Source organism: Fukomys damarensis, unplaced genomic scaffold (genome assembly GCF_012274545.1).
Source record: "Fukomys damarensis isolate Sample0158 unplaced genomic scaffold, DMR_v1.0_HiC HiC_scaffold_16, whole genome shotgun sequence".
In the NCBI taxonomy this organism is placed as follows: domain Eukaryota; kingdom Metazoa; phylum Chordata; class Mammalia; order Rodentia; family Bathyergidae; genus Fukomys; species Fukomys damarensis.
In genome coordinates, this window is record NW_022900928.1 from 93,277,642 (window position 1) to 93,301,621 (window position 23,980).

General features: G+C 36.7%; 1 protein-coding gene across 13 annotated transcripts in view; it reads left to right on the forward strand.

The window, feature by feature from the left end:
- Tpk1 (thiamin pyrophosphokinase 1) overlaps positions 1-23,980 on the forward strand; it is a 360,539-nt gene that overhangs the window by 154,636 nt on the left and 181,923 nt on the right. For 8 of the 13 annotated variants that reach the window (XM_010638565.3, XM_010638576.3, XM_019209683.2 and 5 more), the window contains 2 exons: positions 7,801-7,873; positions 19,402-19,440. In XM_010638565.3, coding sequence (XP_010636867.1) covers positions 7,801-7,873; positions 19,402-19,440 — 112 coding nt within the window. Of the gene's footprint in view, positions 1-6,954; positions 7,156-7,800; positions 7,874-19,401; positions 19,441-23,980 lie in introns of those variants that run through there. The other 5 variants (XM_019209681.2, XM_010638570.3, XM_010638579.3 and 2 more) reach the window with 3 other exon arrangements.

Below are 23,980 nucleotides of genomic sequence, written 5' to 3' on the forward strand. Positions count from 1 at the left end.
TAATATTAAAAGAGAATAAAATTGCTATAATCTAATTGTTTAAGTATGATTTATTTTATAAAATTTGTTTTCTTAGGGCTGGAAATTTAGCTCAGTGGCACCGTGCCTGCCTAGCAAACACAAGGTCCTGATTCCAAGTAACCCCCCAAAACAATTGTTTTCTGGAAATACACTGTATGACTCATGTGACTGAGAATAAAATCTGTTTTCACACAAACGTTTATTTAACACATTAACTCAGACAAAGCTTGCTAGGTTTGAAATATGTAAGAATTTATTTAAATTCACTATTTAAAATATCTGTCATATATTATAGTTTAATATGTACAACTCCCTTTGGTTTCTATATTTTTAATATAAATACTCTAAAGATATTGCTGTTCTATTTTCTTAGCATTTAAAATTGTTTCAAATTGACAATGTAAAATAGGAAGAAAAGGGCTAAAGGTGTAGGGGAAGTGGTAAGGGTAGGGGAAAGAAAATAAGGGAAAAGAAAAAAATCTGAGAAAAGGATGGGCTAAAGGTGTAGGGGAAGTGGGAAGGGTAGGGGAAAGAAAATAAGGGAAAAGAAAAAAAATCTGAGAAAAGGAAAAAAGGGAAATAAAGTTTTTGTAAATAGGGAGGTGAGGAGGGGATGAAGGAATGGCAAGGTATGGGGAAAAATGAGAACCAAGATCTTTCATGGAAAGGTACAAGTTCCCAATGATGAATGTAACTGTGCTGTATACCTAAAATGTACTAATAAACTCAATGAAGAAAAAAATAAAATTGTTTCACTCTTTCTAGGACAAAAGAAATAGTATACTTTGGGTAAAGAGTTGACAGTAAATTTTGAAATTGTTTTCTTCTAAGACTTTTTTACCTTAGATTTTGTTAATGAATTAATGTCTTTTTCCTTATATATCATTCTTCCCCAAAACTGCTGGTCATTATGCAGAGTTGTCTGAGCATTGAAATTCTAGTAAAGCCAGAGGCAGACTCAGTATTTCCCTTCAGATATGGAAAATGCAAGCTTGGGTCACAAAGGTCACTGAGAATATATTCTACCACCTGAATGTATAATAGTAATCTGCCAGCACCGGAGAGGCATTAAAAGATTTCTAATGGAACAGATTATGATTGCATCTTATTAGATGTTGCAATGAATATTAAAATGTTTTGATTAAATATATATTTATAAAATGAATGTTAGATATTTTGAAAGAATAAAGTCTTATTATGTAACATTCTTGGAACTTACATTTGGTATTACAATGTTTATTGTGAGACAGTGATTTTTCTAAAGTATATCTTTTTTAAAATTCCATACCTAAACAATGAATTATTTCAAAATTAGCAATATACAGTATTAGGTTAAATAATACAAATAAATATTAAAAATAACACATAATTAAATTGTAATCTATGGGGCAATTTAAGTTAGTGTATATAACAAATAGATATTTTTTAAAAATTGAAATTCTTAACCTTTAATGATGTGGATAGTTTTTACTAATGTTGATCTGTTATGTAAATGTAAATTTTAAAGTTTCAACTCCTTTGCTGTCTTTGTAGTCATAGACCAGTGGTGCGGAACCTATGAAAGACATGTTCTTTTAAGGCAAAAGATGTTAATATATGATTGTTTTTTCTAAACTAAAACCTCAGTGTTCAGGTTTAATTGCAGTGTTGGCTCCTTTTGATAAATAAGTGAGTTTAGGGTTGCAGTTCGGGCTCTCATCTCTGAAAGGTTCATCATCACTGTACCATTCCAAGGAACAAATACTGCAATTACTTATTTTGAAAATAGAGAAAAGGAAGAAAATATGTTATAGAACATGCTTGGTGTGATTTCAGTTCTGTGCAATCTATTGAGTCTTGTTTTACAGCCTAGAACAAGGGGTGGCAAACTGTAACTTGCAGGCCAGTTGCCTTTGAATAGTTTTATTGGAATGTAACCATGCTCATTATTTTCTCATTTTCTTCTGTTGCTTCCTGATACCATAACAGAGTTAAATAGTTGTGACTAAGACCATATAGGCCACAGAGCCTAAAATATTGACTCTCTTGCTCTTTAAGCAAGCTATTGCTGATCCTTAGCCTGTATATGGTCTGTGTTAAGGCTTTCTCTATGTGTGGATTGAAAGAGCACATGCATATCTGCTTTTGGTGGCTGAGATGATCTATAAATATTAAATATCAAATTTGTATCAAATAACAGTTTTTCTGCTATTTTTGCAATTCTGTGCTTTTAATTATTTAATATTATATTCCTCACCATTTACCCATTTAAGTGTACAATCTTAGATATGTACACATCACCACTTTTCAGTGGCTGAACGGACATGGCCTAATATCTTTATTCACTCTAAAGCAATAACTCTATTCATTGTTGATTGCAAAACATTTTTATCACCTCAAAAAGAATCTCTTTACCCCTATCAGTGAACCCCCATCACCACCATGCCAAACAACCACTAATCTGCTTTTGATCTCTATGAATTTTTATACTTTATTTTTTAAGTAGTACACGTTTGCAGTACACAGTGATTCCATTCCTTGTGGGGAGTTGGTACATGTACATATCATATCTTAATTATTTTAGTGTCCCTGTCCCTTTCTCTAGAATTGCTGGTCACATGGTAACTCTGTGTTTTTTTCTTCTCTATTCAGATCCTTTCCCCCCTTTTCAAGAGACTTTACTTTTTAAGAAGTTTTATATTCACAGCAAAATTGAGAGGAGCACACAATGTCATCCAAGATGCCCACTGCCCCATGCAGGCTCAGCTTCCATGTTACCAACATTCCCACCAGAAGGGTGCATTTGCTATAAAAATGCTACATTCATTAAAACCATAAACCAAGAACCTGTGTGGGCAGGGCATGCCTAGTGAGTGTTTGTTGATGATGTGGAGTGACTTTGCATGGTACTCACACTACTGCTTCATTACCATGCAACTCTTGATGGGCATACAGGGTAAAGATTTCAGATAAGAGCTGGATTTTTGGAAAAAGTGAAATATCATCTTGTGAGGGAGATTTCTGTATTCCAGTCAATAGCATTTACTGATCAGTACACAAAGGAAGAACAGGAAAAAAAAAATGTTTGAATCTGTGACATTTACACAAGTGGCTTTGTGTCTCACAGCCTTGGCTTTCTACCATGAAATTAGGGAAAAAAAGTTAATCTTATAGAAGAGTTAGAGAAATTCACTGAATTTAGACATAATCATTAATAAACAAAATTGATGAATAACATACAGATGTTGGCATAGAACAAATGTTCAAGAAATGTCTTCTGAACAGTTTAGTTGCCTTCAGAGTGAGAGTCCTTAGCTTTATTCTGCAAATTCTTTTCATTTTTATTTCTAAATAAATAGTTGTGTGTGTAGATATATATATGTGTGTGTGTGTATATACATATATATATATGCACAAATATGTATTTCTTTATCATTGCTACCTCCTCACTCCCCAGTCATTTTAACTGTGTGATATGGAAGTTCTGTCTATATTTCCTTTGGTCTTGTTTTGTTACCAATATTTCCTCTAAGGTTCATTAGCACATAAAGAGATCCTTAAATAATTATGTAGGAAACAAGGTTATTTTTGGTCTTGCGGTATTGATTTCTGGGCTGCTGAGTATGAGACAATGTCAAATATCTTGAAAGAGATGAAAGATTGTCATGCACAAATGATTTGACTAGGATCAGTTATACTAATGTCTTTGGCTCTCAAGAACTATTTCAGGTTCTTATGATTAGAGACTGACTCCAGTTAATTTTCTCCTCACCTTTTTGTTTATTCTGGCAAATATCATATTAATTTATGCTTATGTTTGTTTGATGTGCTGGTGACTTGCAGCCCAGGGACTTGTGCATGCTAAGCAAACATGCTATCACTGAGCTAGTCCCAAGCAAAGAAAATCTAATATCCCTTGAGATAATTACTGTGAACAGCTTGATTCATTTACTTCCATGATTATCTTTGTGCTTATACAAATATTTAGAAATATGTTTACAGGTATTTTTGTTTCTTTTTATTTTAAACCCATACAGACAAGATAATAGTATGTGTTTTTTTCTAGAACTTACCTTTGGTAATAATAAACTTGGACATTTTATACCATTTTATTTTCTAAATATATCAGCCTCCTATTTGATCATTATAAATGATGTATCATCAGCTCCTTGATTGACCTTAGCCTTTTTCATTATTTTGTCTTGTCAATAATGATTGATAAGGTTGGTAAGAGTTAAAAGATAATGTTAAGGAACTGTTTGTGGGCCATTTGTATAGTGTTTGGGACACCATTTAGTACTAATAAGTCAGTTCCCATGGATAGAAAATTTTAGAAAGAGGTATATCAGTGTGATTTCTGTCATCAGTGGGCAGAGATGGACAAGTGACTATACAGATCTATAAAACCATAATGACTTGCTATATGTAGTTATTTCCAAAGAAGTCTAAAAATAATCTTTGTGTAAACTGTCATTTATATCAGAACACGGCTCATCCACGTCTGTGAAGTGTCATCCCCAGTAAGTACCTCCTCAGATTGCCCAGATTCCATGGTAACAGGCACCTCACAGAAAGTGAGATGGGCTTTTAATTGCAGCCTCAAAAAATACATTTCAGGAAGTTTCCAAAACTACTGCATTGTATGAAGAAAAGTTATAATTATTTTAGTCATCATAGTATGCATACCATGTATATTTTTGGCATAGTTATTGGAAATATGCATCATAGTTAAATTTGAATATATGTATGTTACATTGGAGAAAATTATATTAAAAGTTAACCAAAGTTATCATTTATCCATATAATTTTATATGGAAATATAAATGAATTTAGGTGATTGCTATCTTTCGTTATTCACAGTGTAAGTAAAAAGCAGATTTAATTTGCTATAAAATTTATCCTAAGGGGACAGATGTTTAGCTACCTATGCATGTATAAGTTTTCCTTCTCATTTTTATTTGTTGTCAAAATCAATATACTATTCAGAAACAGCCAAATTGTTTCTAGATAACTGAGTAGCTAAGATTTAGGGAGAAATACAAATTCAGTCTTACTAGAAAATTACTTGAACTAAGCGGCATAAACCAGAGCCCTAAGATTAAGTGGATCTTTTTCATGGTCAGCTTGGACATTGGCCATACAGACAAATCCATTGGCATCTTTGACCTCAGTTCTTTACAAAGGATAATGAGAATATGGGAGGGATGATTCTTTTTATCCCTTCCAGAGCTGCTAATACTCAGTGATCCAAAAAAGTATTTGCATGTGGTTAAATGGTATTGTGTGGAAGTATTTTAAAGAACCTTTGAAAATGAGTGAATTTAACAAGACAAAAAATCGGGAAAAACTGAACTAATGGTCAGTTTTCTTTCCTCATACTGTGTAATCAAAAAACTGTGCAATCAAAAATGTGATGAATGTTTAAATAAAAATATTTATCGTAGTAAAAGATACATTGCCATTGTTACTCAAAATGTTCCTCCTTTCTTTGGACACACATTCTTTTGTTTTTGCCAACTTCTGAAGCAAATTCTATCAAATTAAAAACAGGTGTTTCCTCACACACTTTAATCACTCACTCTGACATTTTGTGACTTCTGATTTTTCCCCAATGGCAAAATGCCAGTGAAAGGTGACATTTTGACTAGATTCAGGTCAGCCAGCCACAATAGTGCACCTAAAGAAACTCATGAAAGAGGACCTTCAGATCTGCTTCAGAAAGTGGCAAGAATAGGGGATAAGTGTATTCAAATCAAGGAGGAGTATTTTGAGGGGATTTAATGACAGTGCCTTATACTGTAAAAAATGTTTTTTCAAAATTTAAACATTCACTGTATTTGTTGATCACATTTCATGTACGGTATACATAACTATGAAATGAAGTTGAAAATAATAGAATGCTTGGGAAAAATTTCATAGTAAGACGTTGAAATCTGGCAAGTTATCTTGAAAACCTTGGTACTTCCATTTCCTTCCCAATTCTGCCTTACTCCAAAGTAAATTAAAGTCTTTTTACACAGAGTTGTTGTTCACGTATTAGTTGGGAAATGAATAGATTAGTAAAAAAATGAGAGACCAGCTCATCCCAGCAAAGCAGTTTAAGCAGGAAAGATGTTTGTGATGGAACTTTCTCTTATTCTGTAGTCCCAGAAGATGTGTAGCTTAAAGAAGAGTTGGACCAACAGAGATCAATCAGATTAGGTTTTATGAAAGAAACATTTCCAAAACGTGAGCCATAAAAAGTTGTACGAAAGGTCGTGGTTAGTTTTGTGATGGAACTTTCTCTTATTCTGTAGTCCCAGAAGATGTGTAGCTTAAAGAAGAGTTGGACCGACAGAGATCAATCAGATTAGGTTTTATGAAAGAAACATTTCCAAAACGTGAGCCATAAGAAGTTGTACGAAAGGTCGTGGTTAGTTTTTTTTTTTTTTCATTTTTCTTTGCATTAACTTCATCCTAAATGTACACACATATTATTATTTTTTTTTTTTTTCATATTTCTTTGCATTAACTTCATCCTAAATGTACACACATATTATTTTATTTTTTTCTTGCATCTATTCTTTGCCTTGGTTTTTACCTCTTGGCTGGTGTGCTGACAGCCAGATCATTTGCCTTCTGGTGGTAGTTGCACACCCATGGGTGAAAGAGTAGAAAATTTGAGTTTTTTTGCAGTTTTTTGAATGAGTGGTGACCATCTGTATTCCTCCCTGTTGGGAAGGTCCTCTAGGTAATTTTATAGACATTAATCCTTACTAAAACCCTTTTGGGTGTTATTAGTATTAAACAGGAACCAAATAGCTCCCTGTCTTGGCTTTTATGACCCAGAGTTGCCTAAGTTCTTGAACTTTGTCTCTCTTGACATGCACTGTTAAAAGAGGCCCCAGTTTGCCTTTAACTAGGGCCTACTTCTTTAGATTACAGATTAGCTCTGTGGAAAAGAGACCATAGAAGTGTTGTTATTCTTTTGAATAAGAGCAGTCAATAACAACTGATCTAACTCTGATGTTACCTTATGAGGAAAATGTTTTTGATGAAAGGAAAAATGAACATTTCTTCTTTGTATTACACTTGTCAGGCTCAGAAAGCTAAGGCCTTTTTTTGGAGGAGTACTAAGAAATCTAGGAATGTTTAGTTCTACATATTTTAAATGTTGTAAGTGGGGAGAAATAATGATAATTTACAGATACAGAGTAAAGTAGTTTCTCGAAAATAAGTTGTGAAAAAATGCCGCAGGGAAGAGAAGTAAGGTCATTGTAATTGTAATATCATGAGAACCATACATATTTGAGAATCTGACTTATACTTAGTACCTGGGACTCAAGAGTATTTCAAAGCAATCTAGAAGATGTGATTTAAGAGCTTTTTTTTTTTTTTTAAGAGCTTTGTCAGAGGGATTGTTTTGAGTCACACGGTACAGAATGCTGAATTCTCATGAACATTTTGAAAATTCTAAACTTGGGAGTAAAATAATATAAAGCTCATGTATATGTAGGTACTTATAGGTGTTAGGATTTTTTAAGTGAGAGTTTTAAAAAAAATCTTTAATCGTTTAAAATATAAATATTGGCTGACAGTGCTTGAGTTGATGAATGGGATGGGTATCTGAAGTTTGCCTCAATCATATTGTATTGAAATAAGAACTATGTTTTATGATACCCTGGTCACTGAAAATACACAATTTCTTTTCTGGTTTGAGTACTTGAGTTTTCTCTCTGGTCCTTATAATTACAATTTTAAAGTTTAGTAAATAAATAGACTGGTAACTCTGTGTGACTTACTTGGAACTATTTCTTTCAGCTTTTTGCCTGAATTCATCAATGGGGACTTTGATTCTATTAGGCCTGAAGTCAGAGAGTACTACACTCTTAAGGTAAACTATAAACACTGTTACATTTGAGAGTTTGTTCATATCATTGCTTTTTCTGTGTCATTCCTGATTTTCTCAGTCCTTAGGTAGGGACCAAGAAATTCTTTTTTTTTTGGTGGGGGGGGTTGTTATTGAAATTATAATATGCGTGCAAAATGGAAATTTTAAGGTGACATATTGCCATGTAGTCATGGAGAAATTCTATCACCATCAGGTAAACATTATTCAATCCATTAAGTATATATAGTTTATATAAATTCATTTAATATTCTATTCTTGACTATATCCTCATTTGTTATTCATTTTTCACAAATAATAAATTTAATGAGTGTACATTATTGTACTTAACCAATTCCCAATTAATGTACATTTGTTTATTTATTTATTTTTGGCCTTGCAAATTGCTAAAAGCATCATTCTAAATAAATTATTCTAGCAGTGCATAATTGTGTGTTACTAGAATTTTAGAGCCAAAGTTTTTTTTCTATAACAGTTAGTTTTCTTGAAACTCTCGTTACTCTGTTCTGAATAAAACTATTCATTACAAGGTAAGATTAATAATAGCCTTCGGTTTATTAAGGTATTCATTGTGTCACTATTGTTGTGCAAATCTTCCAGAGATCCTTGCTTCTTAACATAAAAATGATCTAATTGGGGATTATAGAATCACATAGGAGTGAATTAAAGTAATTAATAATTCAGGGTTTCACTAGTTTTAGAAGACAAAGCAGAGTTTTTAAAGGAAAATTATAGCATTTGTAATTCTTCCAGCCACAACACCATCATCTGTATTATTCTAAATGGCACTGGCAAATTGCACATATTTTTAAAGGAACAGCAGGTATTGAGATCATAAAACTTTAAATGCTTTATAAGCCTGGGGGAGAAATGAGAGATTCAAAAGAGAGAGAAAAAACCTTTTTAGAAAAGAAAAGACAGGAGGGAATAAGGAAAAGGAAAGAAAATAAGAAAGAGAAAAAGTGAAGAAAGGAAAACGTGATTCTAGGTGGGAAGTAGAGGTGCCCTGGTTATAAAGTGTAGGCTTTTGTGATGTGCATATTCCTGCTTTGGCAGCAAATGCAGCTCTGTGCACTTCCCATCTGCCCACCAGCTGATCAGACTTTCCTTTGGCAAATGAAGACTGTTCCCAAGTCAGTGTTTGATATTCATGCTCAATTACTTTAACATTGGCACGTTCCTATTCATTCCCCACAGTCTCACTTCTCATTAACTCCATACCTCAACCTCATTGGGATGAAAAGCCTCAGCCTTGCTTACAATGCAGAGTTTTGCAAATGCATAGATATTAATCATATTTTTGGAAGCCCAGGAAACAGCGGGAGAGGCAGGGACAAGCATACTCATAAACAAGTTGAAGATCTGGCCAGATGTGACTTATCTTCCTGTCTCTTAATACTGCCGGCTTGCCAAAATTGAGAGTACCAATCTGATATTCCTGTTAAGGATGAAGAAAGGAGGTGTGATGCGAGGCTTTTTGTTTTTTCCTGGATGCAGTAAAATGGGGGTCGAGGGTAAAGCAAAATTTTAAGTTATATCTCTTGATGAATTTTTCTTATACATCTTTTCTGTTTGGTTTGTTTTTAACCTTAATAACTATATTTGTTAAGGATTAACATTTTTTATTAGTACATATTTGTAGTGCATACTGTTTACGTTCTTTGTGAGGAATAGTTACATGAACATAACAGATCTTAAGTCATTTTATCTCCTTTCCTCCTAGCCCCCCTCCATCCATCTCTTGATCCTATCCCTCCCTTTTTTATTAGTACATGTTTGCAGTACATAACTTTCCATTCCTGAGGGGAGTTAGTTGGTGCATGTACATAGCATATCTTAGTTCCTTTTTTTAACCCCTTTCTCTCCCCTTTTTCTCCTTTCCTTCCATCTCTTGATCTTTCCTTTTGAGAAAGAATTATCTCCCAACTTCCTATTACCTGCTTTTTATTTTGCTCTTTATTTATACTTTGTTTCACAATTACAAGGAAGCATGTGATATCTAAGCCTCTTGTGTGTGATTTAGTAGTTTTTAAAGTAAGATTTAGCCAAATCTAATTTTAAAACTGCACAGGAACCTCTAGGTTTCATAGAGTACAGTTCTTGTTTTACAAGCGTCAATGAATGTTGAGCTCAGTGGTTTTGATCTTTTAGGGTATGTTCCTAAGGGCACAGTGATACCTTTTATATAGTTAATGTGCCCTATAGGGTGCTTGCTGAGTGTTTGGCTGTAGTTTCAATAATGATGATAATTACAAGTTAATGCAACATTACACACGATTAATATACACCATTATCTTCAAGTTCAGCAGTCTTTAAGCTTCCCTTTCTCAAATGAAACAAGGTCTCTACTTTCAGATACACCCTTCCTTCACATGGTCTCTGTTTCTAGGGAAGCTAAAACTAGTGTTCTCTGGGTCTAGTGATGAAAGTAAAATAAAGAAGAAATTTCAAATGGTTAAAGTTTGTTAAAATCATGAAGTAGACTGTAGATCCAGCAGTTAATAATACACAGTGGTGAACTTTGCAGCTTGCATACAGACCTTGATTTACTAGAAAAAGCCTTTTCAGGTAGCTGTATAACTTTTTGTTCGTTTTTTGCCTATTTATCTTCATTCTTCACTGCCTGGTTCACTAAAATTAATTCAGAATGAAGAATGTCTTCTATAGATGTTCCCCTTGGTGTTTTATTTTATTTTTCTGGGTCATTCAGTCTTTCTTTGATTCAAGGCTAAAATAATCTATTTCCATCTTTGTAATTATTTCATCCATCATGCCCACATACATTTTAGTTTCCTGAGAATCTTAGCACTACACTCTCCTAATATTCGAATATCCTAATATTATTTCTTTGCTTGATAGTCTGTGTATCTTCACTGGATATAGGGAAGAAATTTTTATAGCATGCTCCTCTGCTGAAGGGGAACAGTGCACTAGAGCACTTTCTTGACGCTCATAATGGTGTGGCTTTGACTAATGGGACTGCAAAAAGAAAAAAGAAAACTAAGCCAAACCAAAACCTGAAAGACTCCATCATTGCTTCCTGAGTGTTTAGGAGGTTGAAGAACTAGTTGTGAAAAAGTTACAAAATGACACAAATTTTTCATACATGTAGGCATTCAGGACAGGATATAAAAATATATGATGAGAATAATAAAACATAACAGATTCCGAAACATAACAAAAGTTAAACAGTACTTGTAGGACAGTTTTCTGCTGGGAGCCCAGAAAACAAGTGACTAGAACCAAGTGCTAGAGCTGTTGGAGACAGTGTTGCCATTGTTGTCCATTCTCTTTTGAAAAAATTTTGCTGAAACGTGGGCTCAGTTGCTACTACTATTTCTGAATAGACAGCATCTTTGGCTTTTGGAGCAAACAGTTGTTCCTCATGCACGATGAGTAGCATCTCTTAAGAATGAATGCCAGTATCTTCCAACAATGTGGTAAGAATCAGAGTGGCGACCATCCACTTTGCCTTCACATTTCCAACCTGCTCTTCACTGCCCCTCATTTCTGGGCCAAGAGTAAAGATACAAGAGTTGCACCAGGCCACAGATGACAAAAATCTATGAAATTGATAAGCTGTTACTTAAAAGCTATTTGCACAATATAAGCTTGACCAATACAGATAGTCACAGAAAGAAGGTGATTTGCTAACAGAAAATTAGCAAAATTATGGGTAATTACTAGGTAAGAATGTCTTTATGCTATAAGGGAGTTTTTTTGCTTTCTGGAAAGCTTTATGATCAACACAAGGTTATGGTCTAGACTGTGGTAAAACTTCTATGTAGTCAAAAGCCAAATAAGACTATATATCTAAACCTCAATTTTTTCTTCTCTTAATCCTTCCAGTCTGAAGAGAATTGTTTCACCAGGCCACAGATGACAAAAATCTATGAAATTGATAAGCTGTTACTTAAAAGCTATTTGCACAATATAAGCTTGACCAATACAGATAGTCACAGAAAGAAGGTGATTTGCTAACAGAAAATTAGCAAAATTATGGGTAATTACTAGGTAAGAATGTCTTTATGCTATAAGGGAGTTTTTTTGCTTTCTGGAAAGCTTTATGATCAACACAAGGTTATGGTCTAGACTGTGGTAAAACTTCTATGTAGTCAAAAGCCAAATAAGACTATATATCTAAACCTCAATTTTTTCTTCTCTTAATCCTTCCAGTCTGGGAAGAGAATTGTATCATATTAAATTGGTGGTCAGGAAAACTGGGGCACCCAAAACCCTGCAGTTACAAAGGCTTGATTACCAGGATTACATCAAACCCGAGGATAAATAGTGAATAAGACTGCTAGCTTGGTTGTTACTGAACCACCAGTTTGCAACTACAGATATAACAAGATGGTTGCAGCCCTATAAACTTAGGGAGCAGAGAGAAAGATGTCCAATTAGGTCTTGTCTTCTTTTATTGTCTCCTTCTCTAAACTGGGAAAGATGTTTTTTTTAAAAAAAAGCAAATTACATGAATTGTTGAATATTTTTAATTAAGCTTGTGCTTAATGCTATTTTCTTATTGTCATTTCATAGTGTTAAAGGCCTTATCCAAATTTTTGAAGGCTTTTCTCAATGCACAAAAATAAAACAACTTAACTTTTTAAACCAGTGTGGGTTTTTTTGTAAATATAAAATGTGAAAGAGTATATGTGAGAAAAGTGGCTCATCATTTTTGTCTCATTACAACAGCTGTTCCTGCATTTTAGTTACATTGTAAGGAAACTGGGGATTTGGATTTCAGTATAACTTTTCTCAGTAAAAATAATCAAAAATTGGCTTCTAATCAACATTTAACTGGGATGATTTTTTTCACAAAAAATCTCTGTTACAAAGAGAATGCTTATACTGTAATTCCTACTTAAAGATGGAATCTGATTCTCAAGTGGTGAGGATGGGGGATGGAGCTGGAGGATAAGTAAATATAGCATGTCAAATAACTAATACTTAATCTTGGCTATTAATAGTGTACATTTAGCTTTTAGTTTCATATAAGCAGTACAGTGGTTTTTTTCTTGAACAACCTGCAATTGTTTTTTGAGTTGTGACTTTTTACGTATGTGGAAGTTTTACTACCACAGTGAAAATAAATGTTTTATAACCTTGACTTCTCTTAAATGATCAAACAGTGATGTATATGTGCAAGGATTCCAGAAATGCTAACTGGTGTTTTAAGCTGGCTTAAATTACTTTCTAAATTTGTTTATGAGCTTTGTAATATCTATTGTTTTTTATTAAATTTATGTTTTAAAAATATTTTAATCAGCTCATTTACATAAGTATGTAATTTATGAATATAACTGAATTCATAATCAAGATCACTTATTGTATCCTTTTGAATTGGATAAAGCTTTGGATTCTTTTCTATTTAAATGTATGTCACAGAATGTCTGCTGTCAAAAACATCTGCATTGTTCTGCCTAATCTCATGAATCTTATTGTTTTGTGTTCTTAGTAGTATCTTTTTTTCCAGTTGTTCCCAGCCACATGCCAACAACTTTCAGTTATGGTAAAATAAATTAATTTAGAGACAATGACAAACTGAACTGGTAGAAATTGTTTAAAAAGTAGCAAGTTGAACTATCATGCCAACAGAAGGAACTGCAAATATAGAAAGTTCAACTCCACTTATTTATATATGTCTTTTAAAAGTAATTAAAACAAAAACCTGAGTGTAATAAATCTTTAGGCTTAAGCATAAAGACTAATTAACATACGCTGAGGTATATAGCTGTTGTTGAGGGAATTATAGACAGGCAGTTCCCATTGACAACTGAGTGACAGATTCTTCACATTATATTCTTCAAACTAGCTGTCTAACCTTTATTAGCATCTCACTGGGAATGATGAGACTGCCAGGGGAACATCAAATGAAAGCATCTCTTGAATATAACTTAATTCTTATGCTCACCTCAATCATAGCCCTTTCACGTTGACTTGATTATCATCTGCAATTTTTGAAGACTGTGTCATTTGAATTTATTTAACCTATTTAAGGCATTTAGAAAGGGAGAGCCTTTGCCCTTTACATGTGAGAAGTCCCAAGTGAGGCACACGTGCCTCCATGGTTTCTGCATCACCTCTGCTGTATTATGCTCTGTTCTCTGGGGCCTCTGTGTCTCTCCTTATTCACCTCTCCCCACCATGGGATGCCCTCACCAGTCCTCCCTGTCACAGTGCCCCATCTGAAGGTGTTAAGTATTCCTTCCTTTGTACTTTTTTTGCAGAGATTTATGAAAATGATTCTGCTAGAATTTTTCTGCTTATTCCTGTTAACATGTAATCTTCTAGAACTGTATACCATGGCCACTCATCCTGGTATGCTTAGTCCTTAGCAGGTCCTCTCTATGGTTTATATGAAGCAGCATCTAATCCTTTTTTAGAATTAGAGCGGGGAAGCACTATTCTTTCATGAGTCTTCACATACAAAATATTTCTGTTTTTAAAAGAGTTTTTGAAATTTCAACATTCAAATTTGGAAACCCACTGTGTGCAGTATCAGTTCAAGTGTGCCAAAAATAGAATTTACCTTAGTATCTCAAATGTATTTAGCCTCAGAACATCGACCCATTTCCTACCAACACCTACTCTAATATTTTGGTTTCCAACTAGGCTAAAACATATTCGATGCTCATAAGATTGTTTCATGGTTGTAGAAACTTTCCCAGAAAGCTATATGCACTTTCTCTACTTTTAAGAGCCTAGGAGTGAAAATAACACATGTTTGAAAACTGGTGTTTAAAAACGATCTATCATTTGGTTGCTTGATTGATTGTTTTGGGTTTTTTGGAACAGGGTCTTCCTATGTAGTTCATTCTGGCCTTAAACTTACTATGTAGCCCAGGCTGTCCTTCACCTCATGGTGATCCTGCTGCCTCAACCTCTGGAGTGCTGATTTAATCCTAGCACAAAAAATATTATAAAAAGGAGTTTTTGGAGCAATGAAAATAGATTGTGTGATGTTATTATAACACTTGATTGATGATATTATACATTTGTCCAAACCCACAAGATGTGCAATATCCAGAGTGAACCATAGTGTAACGTGTCAACTCGGTTTCATCAGTGGTGACAACTCTCACTCTGGTGAAGGATGCTGAGACTGAACATGTGGGTGTGGTAAGGATAAGGGACAGCTCTCAGTTTTGCTGTGAACACAAAACTGCTCCCAGAAGAATAGTCTTTAAAATAATAGATTGAATTGCCCAAGATAATAAATTGGTAATGATAACCTTACAGAAAGACAACTACTTTTAAGAGCTTACAAGTGGCAGTTTCATGTATACCTGCATTCATTAATTTATTTCTTGGAAGAAATTTCTTGGAACTATTATTGATAAATCTCACAATTAAATAAGGATTCAGAGACATTGAGTGACAACTTGTCTGGTTACCCAGCTAGTTTGAAGTGGAACTCAGTTCACCCGAGAATCCATATCATTTCCTAGCCACAATACCATAATCCTCTCGTATGTTGCAGGGATATTTGTCAAATAAGATCAGGTTTACATGTTCAAGAAGTTCTGTGATCTCATTTTATCAGTGCACATATGTAACATTTTATTTCTTTTTTAATATTACTTCTAGATAACTAAGTAATAATAATACTTACTAACACTACCTTCAGTAGTCCACCTCCTATCCCACTTCATTCTAGACTTTCTGGACAGACTTGGTAGAAAGCTTTGGTGGGAGCTAATTCTTTCCTAGCCGTATTGATGGTGGTTTCAAAGGATCAGTATCCAGATTAACAGGATCATTATATGATAGCTTATTGACACATCCTCAGTGGGGAAAAAAATTACCTTCCTCTTTGTTTTGGGGATCCTCTAAACTACTCCAGGATCTGAGAACTCAGCCTGTAGCAGTATTCGTGATTAATTACACCAGCAAAACAAACACATGCATACACACACACACACACACACACACACATACACACGAAGTAAAATCAGTGAAGGGAAAAGGTATTTATTTGGGACATGAACTGAAGAACACCAGTCACCATCTCCAAGAGTCCTCTCTTAGTCAAGTCACAAAGGACCAGCAATCAAACTTGTGATACAAGTAGGAAGTACTGTCACGGGGAAGCACACTGAAGACCCTGCCAGGATTTTACCAGAGGCTGATCAGGTTGTCACCGGGGCCCTTTCCATAGAATGTCCCCAATATCTGTATTACCAAAAGGAAAGAAAGCGTGTGCTCGACCTAAACCACATTACTTGTAAATTGGAGGCACAGTGAGCCACCATTATTATTATTCAGGGAAATTTTTATCTGTGTGGGGAGCTTTGTACCATAATGGGGCACCAGATGAGAATCAAGAGTTGGTGATGCACTCAGAGCATCACAGCAAATTTTTTGAAAGGTGCATTAGGGCAGGTATGTAGCACCTACATTTATTTTTTAGAAGCATTTGTATGGATAAAGTATTTTAATTTTGAGTTTTTATAATGTGTAACAGGAAAATAAAATATCAAGATAAAATATTAAATTTTAATATATGAGTGTTTAGAATAAACATCAACTACCTGCTTACAAGATCTAAAACATAACAGCAGGAATAAATTCCAATGTGAACTACAATGAAAATACAAACCTCTGCTGCAGAAATAATCTTTACTCCAATTATCACACTTAAGGCAGTCCTCACACATGACAAAACATGTTCCATATACAAGTCTAGCTAACACTGACAGCACGTGTGCTTAGCTCTCCTTCCCTGTTTAGTAGGCCATACTTGTCACCTCTCTTGCCTTCCTCTTTTGTCAGGAGCTTTCTATTATACAGTGTGCACTTAGCAGAAAAATGAAACATCAATAAAATATAAATTATGTAACAAATGCTTAGCATAAATAACATTTTCTACATTAACTGTTTGCTTACTAAATCTAAACAGAAATTCCTATATAAAATACAATGAGATTTACAAATAAAACTCTACCACAGAAATAGTCTTGCCTCAATCATCTGTCATTATCACAATCATTCTGACAATTAGAATGATAAAGTCCTGCTATGAAGGCTTTTAGTTCGGATAGTGTGAATATCACGATAAATGTTTTTGAGGATTACAATCGGTGGCATATAGAATGCTTTACTTGTATTTCATTATTAGTGTATTTCCAACATCTTGTAGCATGTCCTTACAAAAAATTTCCAGCATTGAATCACTGTTGGTATTGCATGCAATAGGATTCACCCCTGGAAAGAACGTGATTGCATTTTCTGATCTAGTTCTAACATTGGAATGTTCAGGTAGACATGACCATTTTATAGCACTTTGGCTAGTTAAATATTTATTTACATTACTGTTTGCTTCCTCATCTGAAACAAAGTCTTCATTCTGTACATCTTTATCTGTGATCTCGTGCTGACTTCTTTGGCTTAAATGATCCATGTCATCATTGGTAGCCAAATTACCTAATGACTCACTTTCAACCTCATCCCAAAGGTGTAAAAGAGGATTTTCATGCTATATTGTACTAATTGTACTGGGCTAGTTCTACAAGTCAAAAGAAAACATTTAATAAAAAAGTATAGTGGCTGGGGATTTAGCTCAATGGCACTGCACCTGCCTTGCAAGCGCAAGGCCCTAAGTTTGATCCCTAAGTACCAGGAAAAATAAATTACAAATACACAAAAATGTAACATGGTGCATAATGTCAGTAACACTTGACTCTTCACACTTTGACACATGTGCATGCGCCTTGCCGTTCATTGTACCAAGTAGGTGAACACAAAGATCGCTTCCTGTATTCCCTCAGCACAGCTACTGAGACACACAGAGGGTTACCATTATGCTAAAGTACATAGTTTTATTAGAAAAATGTGGTATGGGCATCTGCAGTCTGAGTGAGGAACAGAGATTATAAAGGATAGTGGTCTCAGGACTTCTATGTTAACTTTTTCTGTAACCTCTTCCACTCAGAGCTCTGGCTTTGCTTTTAGGAAAGAAGGCATCATTTAAAACCCTTTCTAAGACACTTGATTTCCATTAACAGCTGACTTTCTTGTTTGAAATGCTTTAACTTTTGCTCACTGCTTTGGTGAAAGGAAAGATTATCTTGCAACATGTAGTGTGGTGAAGGTTACATTAGAAGAGAATGTGTTTTATATTTGGGATCCAGAATAAAGTAGGTACAAGGTTAAATTGTATTTTTATTGTGTTAAACACCATTTAGAAAACTATAAATGCTAGCTTATACTAGATAGTCAGTTACTTTTAGTTGTTAAGAATGTATATTGTGACATTCAGGCTGAAGAAATCATATTCATAGACTGTTGTGATGCTTTAAAAAGAAAAATGCCAAGACCTTTTTGTTTTTTAAAAGTGTTTTGTCTAAATGTAATACAAGTAGATATCAATAAAGAAAATATAAAAAACTTTTATTCTATGAAAACAAAGCAGAATTTCAGGATGAAAAATTAGAATAACAATGGTTACTACACTGTTTATCGTCAGTGTTGCTCAGAGTACAAGTAGGAATATTTGTAGCAGGCTAGTAATTAAAATTAAATGAGCACTCTACCACATTATGCTTTGTACAATAACAAAGAAAGTACAAATTTGTTGTTTTATATATAAGTAAAAAGATGATTTTTGTACCTATATGAAGGAACACAAATTATATTTCAGATGGCTTTTATCTAACTAGTAGCAAATTTGAGGTCAAGTTTGGGCTAAGTTTAGATAGGCAGTTTTAAATATCTAAAATATCTGTCAATATGCTGTGCCCTTAATCTGGCAGACAGTTTCTAATTACAAAGTTCAGGGCAATTTAATGAGTTAGTGTGGAACCTAATTATTAAATTAAAAATTGAATAATCACTGTATTGTTTGCTTTAAATGTACCAATAAACATAATGAAAAAATTGAATATACCCAATTTTTTAAAGAGCCTTGAAAATATCCTCACCCCAAATATTTTAAGTGTGTGTATTGCATATATACATATGCAGAAAGGTAAATTTGGCAATGAATAGGAAACCATAAAGTGTGTTAGAGCATAAACTTTCAAGCTCATTGGACTCTTATTATTGCTTGTTTAAAAATTCTCATCCATATTCTAATATGAAAGAATAGGAGATTGTTTCATGTTTTCTGAGCCAAGGTTAAAGATGATCATTGATGAAGAGGAATAGCAACGCTCAACAAAAAGGCCACACACCAAGGGGACCAAAGGTCCGACAGGAGACTTTGTTCAGGAGACTTTATTCAGGAGAGCAGATCAGAGAGAGGGAGGGAGAGAAAACAAAGAAAGGATGGTCCTTTTACTGGTTTTGGGCTGGGCTGTTGCCTGTCTGTGAGCAGGTGGGCTATTTTAACCTATCGCAGGCCAGGTTGCCTTTTATGGACTCAGCCTTAAACTTCACTTCTCTGAGCTATTGCGGCCTTGGGAGAAGGAAATTTAAGACTATGAGATCATTTTAAGAACATAAAGAACTGGGAAAATACAAAACCATGATGGTGGCGTCAGGTCCCTAACATTCCCCCTTTTTTGGTTTAGATGGAGACAGCAGCTGGCACATGTTACACGCCAGGGGCGGTGAGTCCGTCTTGTGTAACTACTTCTGCTGACACGGGGGCGACAAGACTGTCTAGGGGCAGGTGTGAGGCACGGCCGGCTGTGTTGTCCTTTATGAATGTTTAATTGTTGACAGCAGTAGCATTCTCACTGGAATTGTTGGTAGGGCTCCCTGCGAAGAGTCCAAGCACACAAATTGGTTAGTCGGGGATGGGAAAAGGGTGGAAGATAATTTGTATGAGGCCCACATATGGCCGCCCAATGTTGTCATACCCAGGCCCTATCAGATCGTCTCGAGCCCTGTGTAGCCCGTCTCAGAGGACTTCGGTGATGACCTGAGGAAGTGGTCGACCTTCTATACTGTCTAGAAAGACCAGTACAAAGAAGATGGGAACATAATAAAGGCCAAATTCTGACTGAAGGGGATCTTCTAGAGTACACCCTTTTGAGAAGGCAGGTTCATGGCAGAACAGGTGGACCAGGAGAGGAATGCCTGAGCCAGGGGGTAACCAAGAGATGCCAGGTCCCTGTATGGGCCAATTGGTTTTTAATGAAACTCATGTGGATATTTGACAGCGTTGGGAGGGGTTGGAGGAATTCCCAGTTTTCCCGATGAACAGTGCAGTATCATGGGAGTAGGGCCTTAGTGTGTTCTCTTTGTGCTGGCCCCCTTAGAACAGAGACAATCTCCTGTGTGCAGTAGATACAGTGTTGAGGATATGTAAGGCAAGCTATTAAAGCCCAATCATATGGGAGTAATTTTGGGTGGGAAGCTTGGAAAATTTTGGACCCTGTGTTTTGGCACAGAATGGGCGTCCTGAGGGCATCCTTTAGTCTAAAGGAGTATCCTGAGATGTATGGGACTATGGATTAGGTTGGAGGGTTAATAAAATGAGTAAAAAAGGTGAAAGTTATGATTTTAGTTGGGCTGAAATCTGTTAAAGTTCCTTGGAGCCATGTGTTAGTGACCCAGGTGGCTATGTGGGTAACAGGACAAGGGTGGGGAGCAAACCAGAGAATATTAATCCAAAGATCGTTCAGGAAGTGTTTAATCCAGGTTGAGGATCTGAGCGATGTTTGATCTGGTGGTTGGTGAACACAGTGGTCTTGTTCAGGTCTTCAGCTTGAAGTATCAACTGATGAGCAACTGTCAGGAGACTTGAGCAGAGAGGCAGCTACCTGGGATTGAATAAAACGGAGAACACAGGGGACAACTGCTAACAAAGTAAGGATGAACAATAGAGGAGTCGTAAAGGGAAGTAAGAGGTTAGTAGAGGATTGTTGAGTCAGCTAGTGAGTCCCACATTAGTTCCTGAGTCATGTTTCATACATTGCTCTTCCAGGCTTTCCTGAAGTTGGCAGATTTGATCGGTTACTATTCCTGATTGGTTAATGAAAAGAGTTTTCCTGAAGAACTAACCAAAGTCCTCCTTTTTCTGCACATAAGAGGTCAAGGCCTCACCTGTTCTGTAGGATCACCTGTTGTTGGAGTGCAAGAATCGCCTTAGGAAGTTGGGTAATGTCTTCTTCATGTTGTTCTGTCAGGTGTTTCCCTTGTATGATGGAGTGGGACAAACATGCGGTTCCTGTGGCTACACCTACCGCTTTGCCCAGTGCTGTTATGAGAGGCATAATGGCCACCTGTAATGCTCTCTTGTTGGGCTCAGGCCATCCTAGACAGAACAAGGACTCCTTCATTTCCTGGTATTATATGTAAATTGGGGGCCAAGGGGAATGGAGTACAGAGAGCATTCCAAGAGGTATTAATTCCCGACCAGACAGTTGTTCCACATACTATGGTTATGTTGGAGAGGGAACTGTTTAAGGATAAATGGGTGATGTTGGCACAATTGGATATTGTTATCACTGGTATGCTGATGTCTCCTGTAAGATTGAGACATACTGGGGCCTGGGTGACCAAACGAAAATTTTGGCTTACAATTTGTATTGGGCTCATTGTCAAGCGGAGCGAATGATTCCAGGGAAGGGGCCAAGCCTTTGGGGTGATAGATAGTAGTCCATGGCTGTTGAGTCCTATCCAGCAGCCCTTATCGCAGTAGGGGGTGTTAGATAACCAAGAGAAGGTCCTCTGGAGAGATTCAAAAACCCAGAGTGACAATTTTTTCTCTGACCAATCCAGGTTGACTTGTAGTTGGGCAAGGGGTTGGTCTAAGTGGTGTAGCTCTGATGATATATTATGTATGACCTGGATAACAGGTGGAGGTAGAGTGGTCCTGGGTACCCAAGGCCTACAAGTGAAGGTGAACTGCACAGTTACATAGAGCCCAAGACCCCACTTCCTTCCAGGCTGCCACGATGGATCAGTGGGATCTTTGTGATGTTAAAATTAAAGGGCTGAGGATCCTCTAACGATGTAGAGGAGAGACAAATATGTTGATCTGACTGTGCTGGCTTCCATGGGGCCAAGGACTCACAGCCCCAGGAGGCACAGTGTACTGGCCGCGTGAATGGCAGTGTGTGGGACCAGGGTGGGACATAGGTAAAAACGGAAAGGATGGCAGAAATCAGTCTGAAGTGCTGCAGAAATCTGATGGGGTTTGGTCAAAGAATTGACATAAAGTAACCTGGAAAGTAATGTCTGGGGATCCTGTCTGGGTCTGAAGGAGGACTGAGTTAGGCTGGGAGTGAGTCAAGGTGCACGACAAAAGTCCATTGGCTTGGGTAAGGTTTAGGAGAGAAAACAGAAGCAGGAGAGGAACCATTGGCTCCAGCAAATAATAATGGCAATGAATAAGATTATCAGGTAATAGGCCAATATGAGCAAACACCTAGAAGTAAAGTTACAGTTGGAAGGGGCTGCTGAGGCCAATCCAATCCCAAAGATAGATACCACTAAGATGGGGGTATTATGTGGGGAAATGGTAGGCCTCAGGAAACCCTTTTATAATAGATTTTTGATGATTGGATCCAATCTGTCTTAAGCTGGAATGAGGGAGGGCTATTGAGCATGAGTTGGAAGTTTTATAGGATCTTTAAGGAAAATCTTAACTGGAGGGCATTTGGCCACTGAGGGGGAATGACTGTCCCACACCTGAGGATTTACTAGGGCAGGGTCAATAGGCCATTTGGATGATGGAGTCTGGGGTTTGATAGCCTGAGACAACAAAAGGCAAAGGGAGGATGTCAGAGTGCTGGAGGGGTCTTGGGTCATGAAATGGATATAGGTTCCAATTTTGGACAGATGTCCTGACCCAATAGGGGAACGGAGCAGGAAGGGAGGTCTAAGAAGGAGTGAAGAAATGAGAAGTCACCAATTGTACATGACAGGAGAGGAGTCTTTTGAGGGCGTTGTTTTTGACCTTCTACTCCAACAATAGAGGTCTGAGACAGGGAGGTGGGACCCCATATTCTTGCAGTGCAGAAAAACTAGCACCAGTGTTGAGTAGAAAGTGTTGATCATCCTACCTTCCGCGATGAAAGTCACCCTGGGCTCCTGAGTGGTAATCCGTGTTGGGCCAGCTAGGCCAGGGCCCCTTCAAAGATTCTCTGCTGTTGCAAGACCAATGAGGTCATTTGGGGGAACGGAGGGGCTGGTGGCCCAATGGCAGATGGGTGTCAGGGGGCAGTCAAAACCCCAGTGTTGCACTGAGGGCAGGGCTTTGTGGGAGGCTTGGGGTTTGAGCATTTTTTGGCCCAGTGACCTTCCTGATCACATTGGAAGCAAGGTCCTGGTGGGTGAGAGGGTCCCTTATTTAAGGGTCCCTTGTCATGAGGCCATTGTGGCATGGGTAGGGTTGATGGCCTGTGCCAGTAATTGATACTTTTTTGCTTTGATGTCATCACGGCCATGATAAGCCTTAAGTGCTGTGATCAGAACCTTGGAAGGAGGAGTTAGGGGTCCTTTCTCAAGTTTTTTTTTTTTTTTAAGACCAATGTTGCAATAGCTTTGAGAGAAAAAAGTGCATCATGACCAGCCGCTGGCCATCCACAGACTCAGGATCAAGATTGGTATATTGACAAAGGCCATTGGCTAGCCTTTGTAAAAAGGAAGAGGGGTTTTCGTTTTTGTCCTGTATGATTTCATTAAGTTTGTCATAGTTTACGGATTTCATGGTGGCTCTGTGTAGCCCATGGAGTAAACAATTAGTGTACCTGTCCCGGGCATCGATACCCACCTCGGAGTTGTAATCCCAATCTAGGTCTCACTCTGGAATGGTGGCAGCACCTACTTTGTGGTGATTATTTGTCAAATATTCTTAATCTGCGTGGGCACGGGCCTGGTCCAGCATCCTTTTGCCCTCCTCAAGGGTTAAAGCATTGGTAAGGATGACAAAGAGATCATGGTAAGTTAATTGATAAGACTGAGTCAAAAGCTGAAATTGTTTGATGAAAGTTGCAGGATCAGTCGTGAGGGATCCAAGCCTAGCCTGGATAAGAGCCAGTTCTGTCGGTGGAAAAGGCCTGTGGACTCCAAGGAGTCCGTTCTACTCGGCAACCTCGGGTAGGGGCGCCATCGTGTGGCCGGTTTGAGGAAATTCCGAGCCAGGAAGCTTATGAAATTTGGAGCAGGTGAGAGGAGTTGGCACATAAGGTGGAAAGG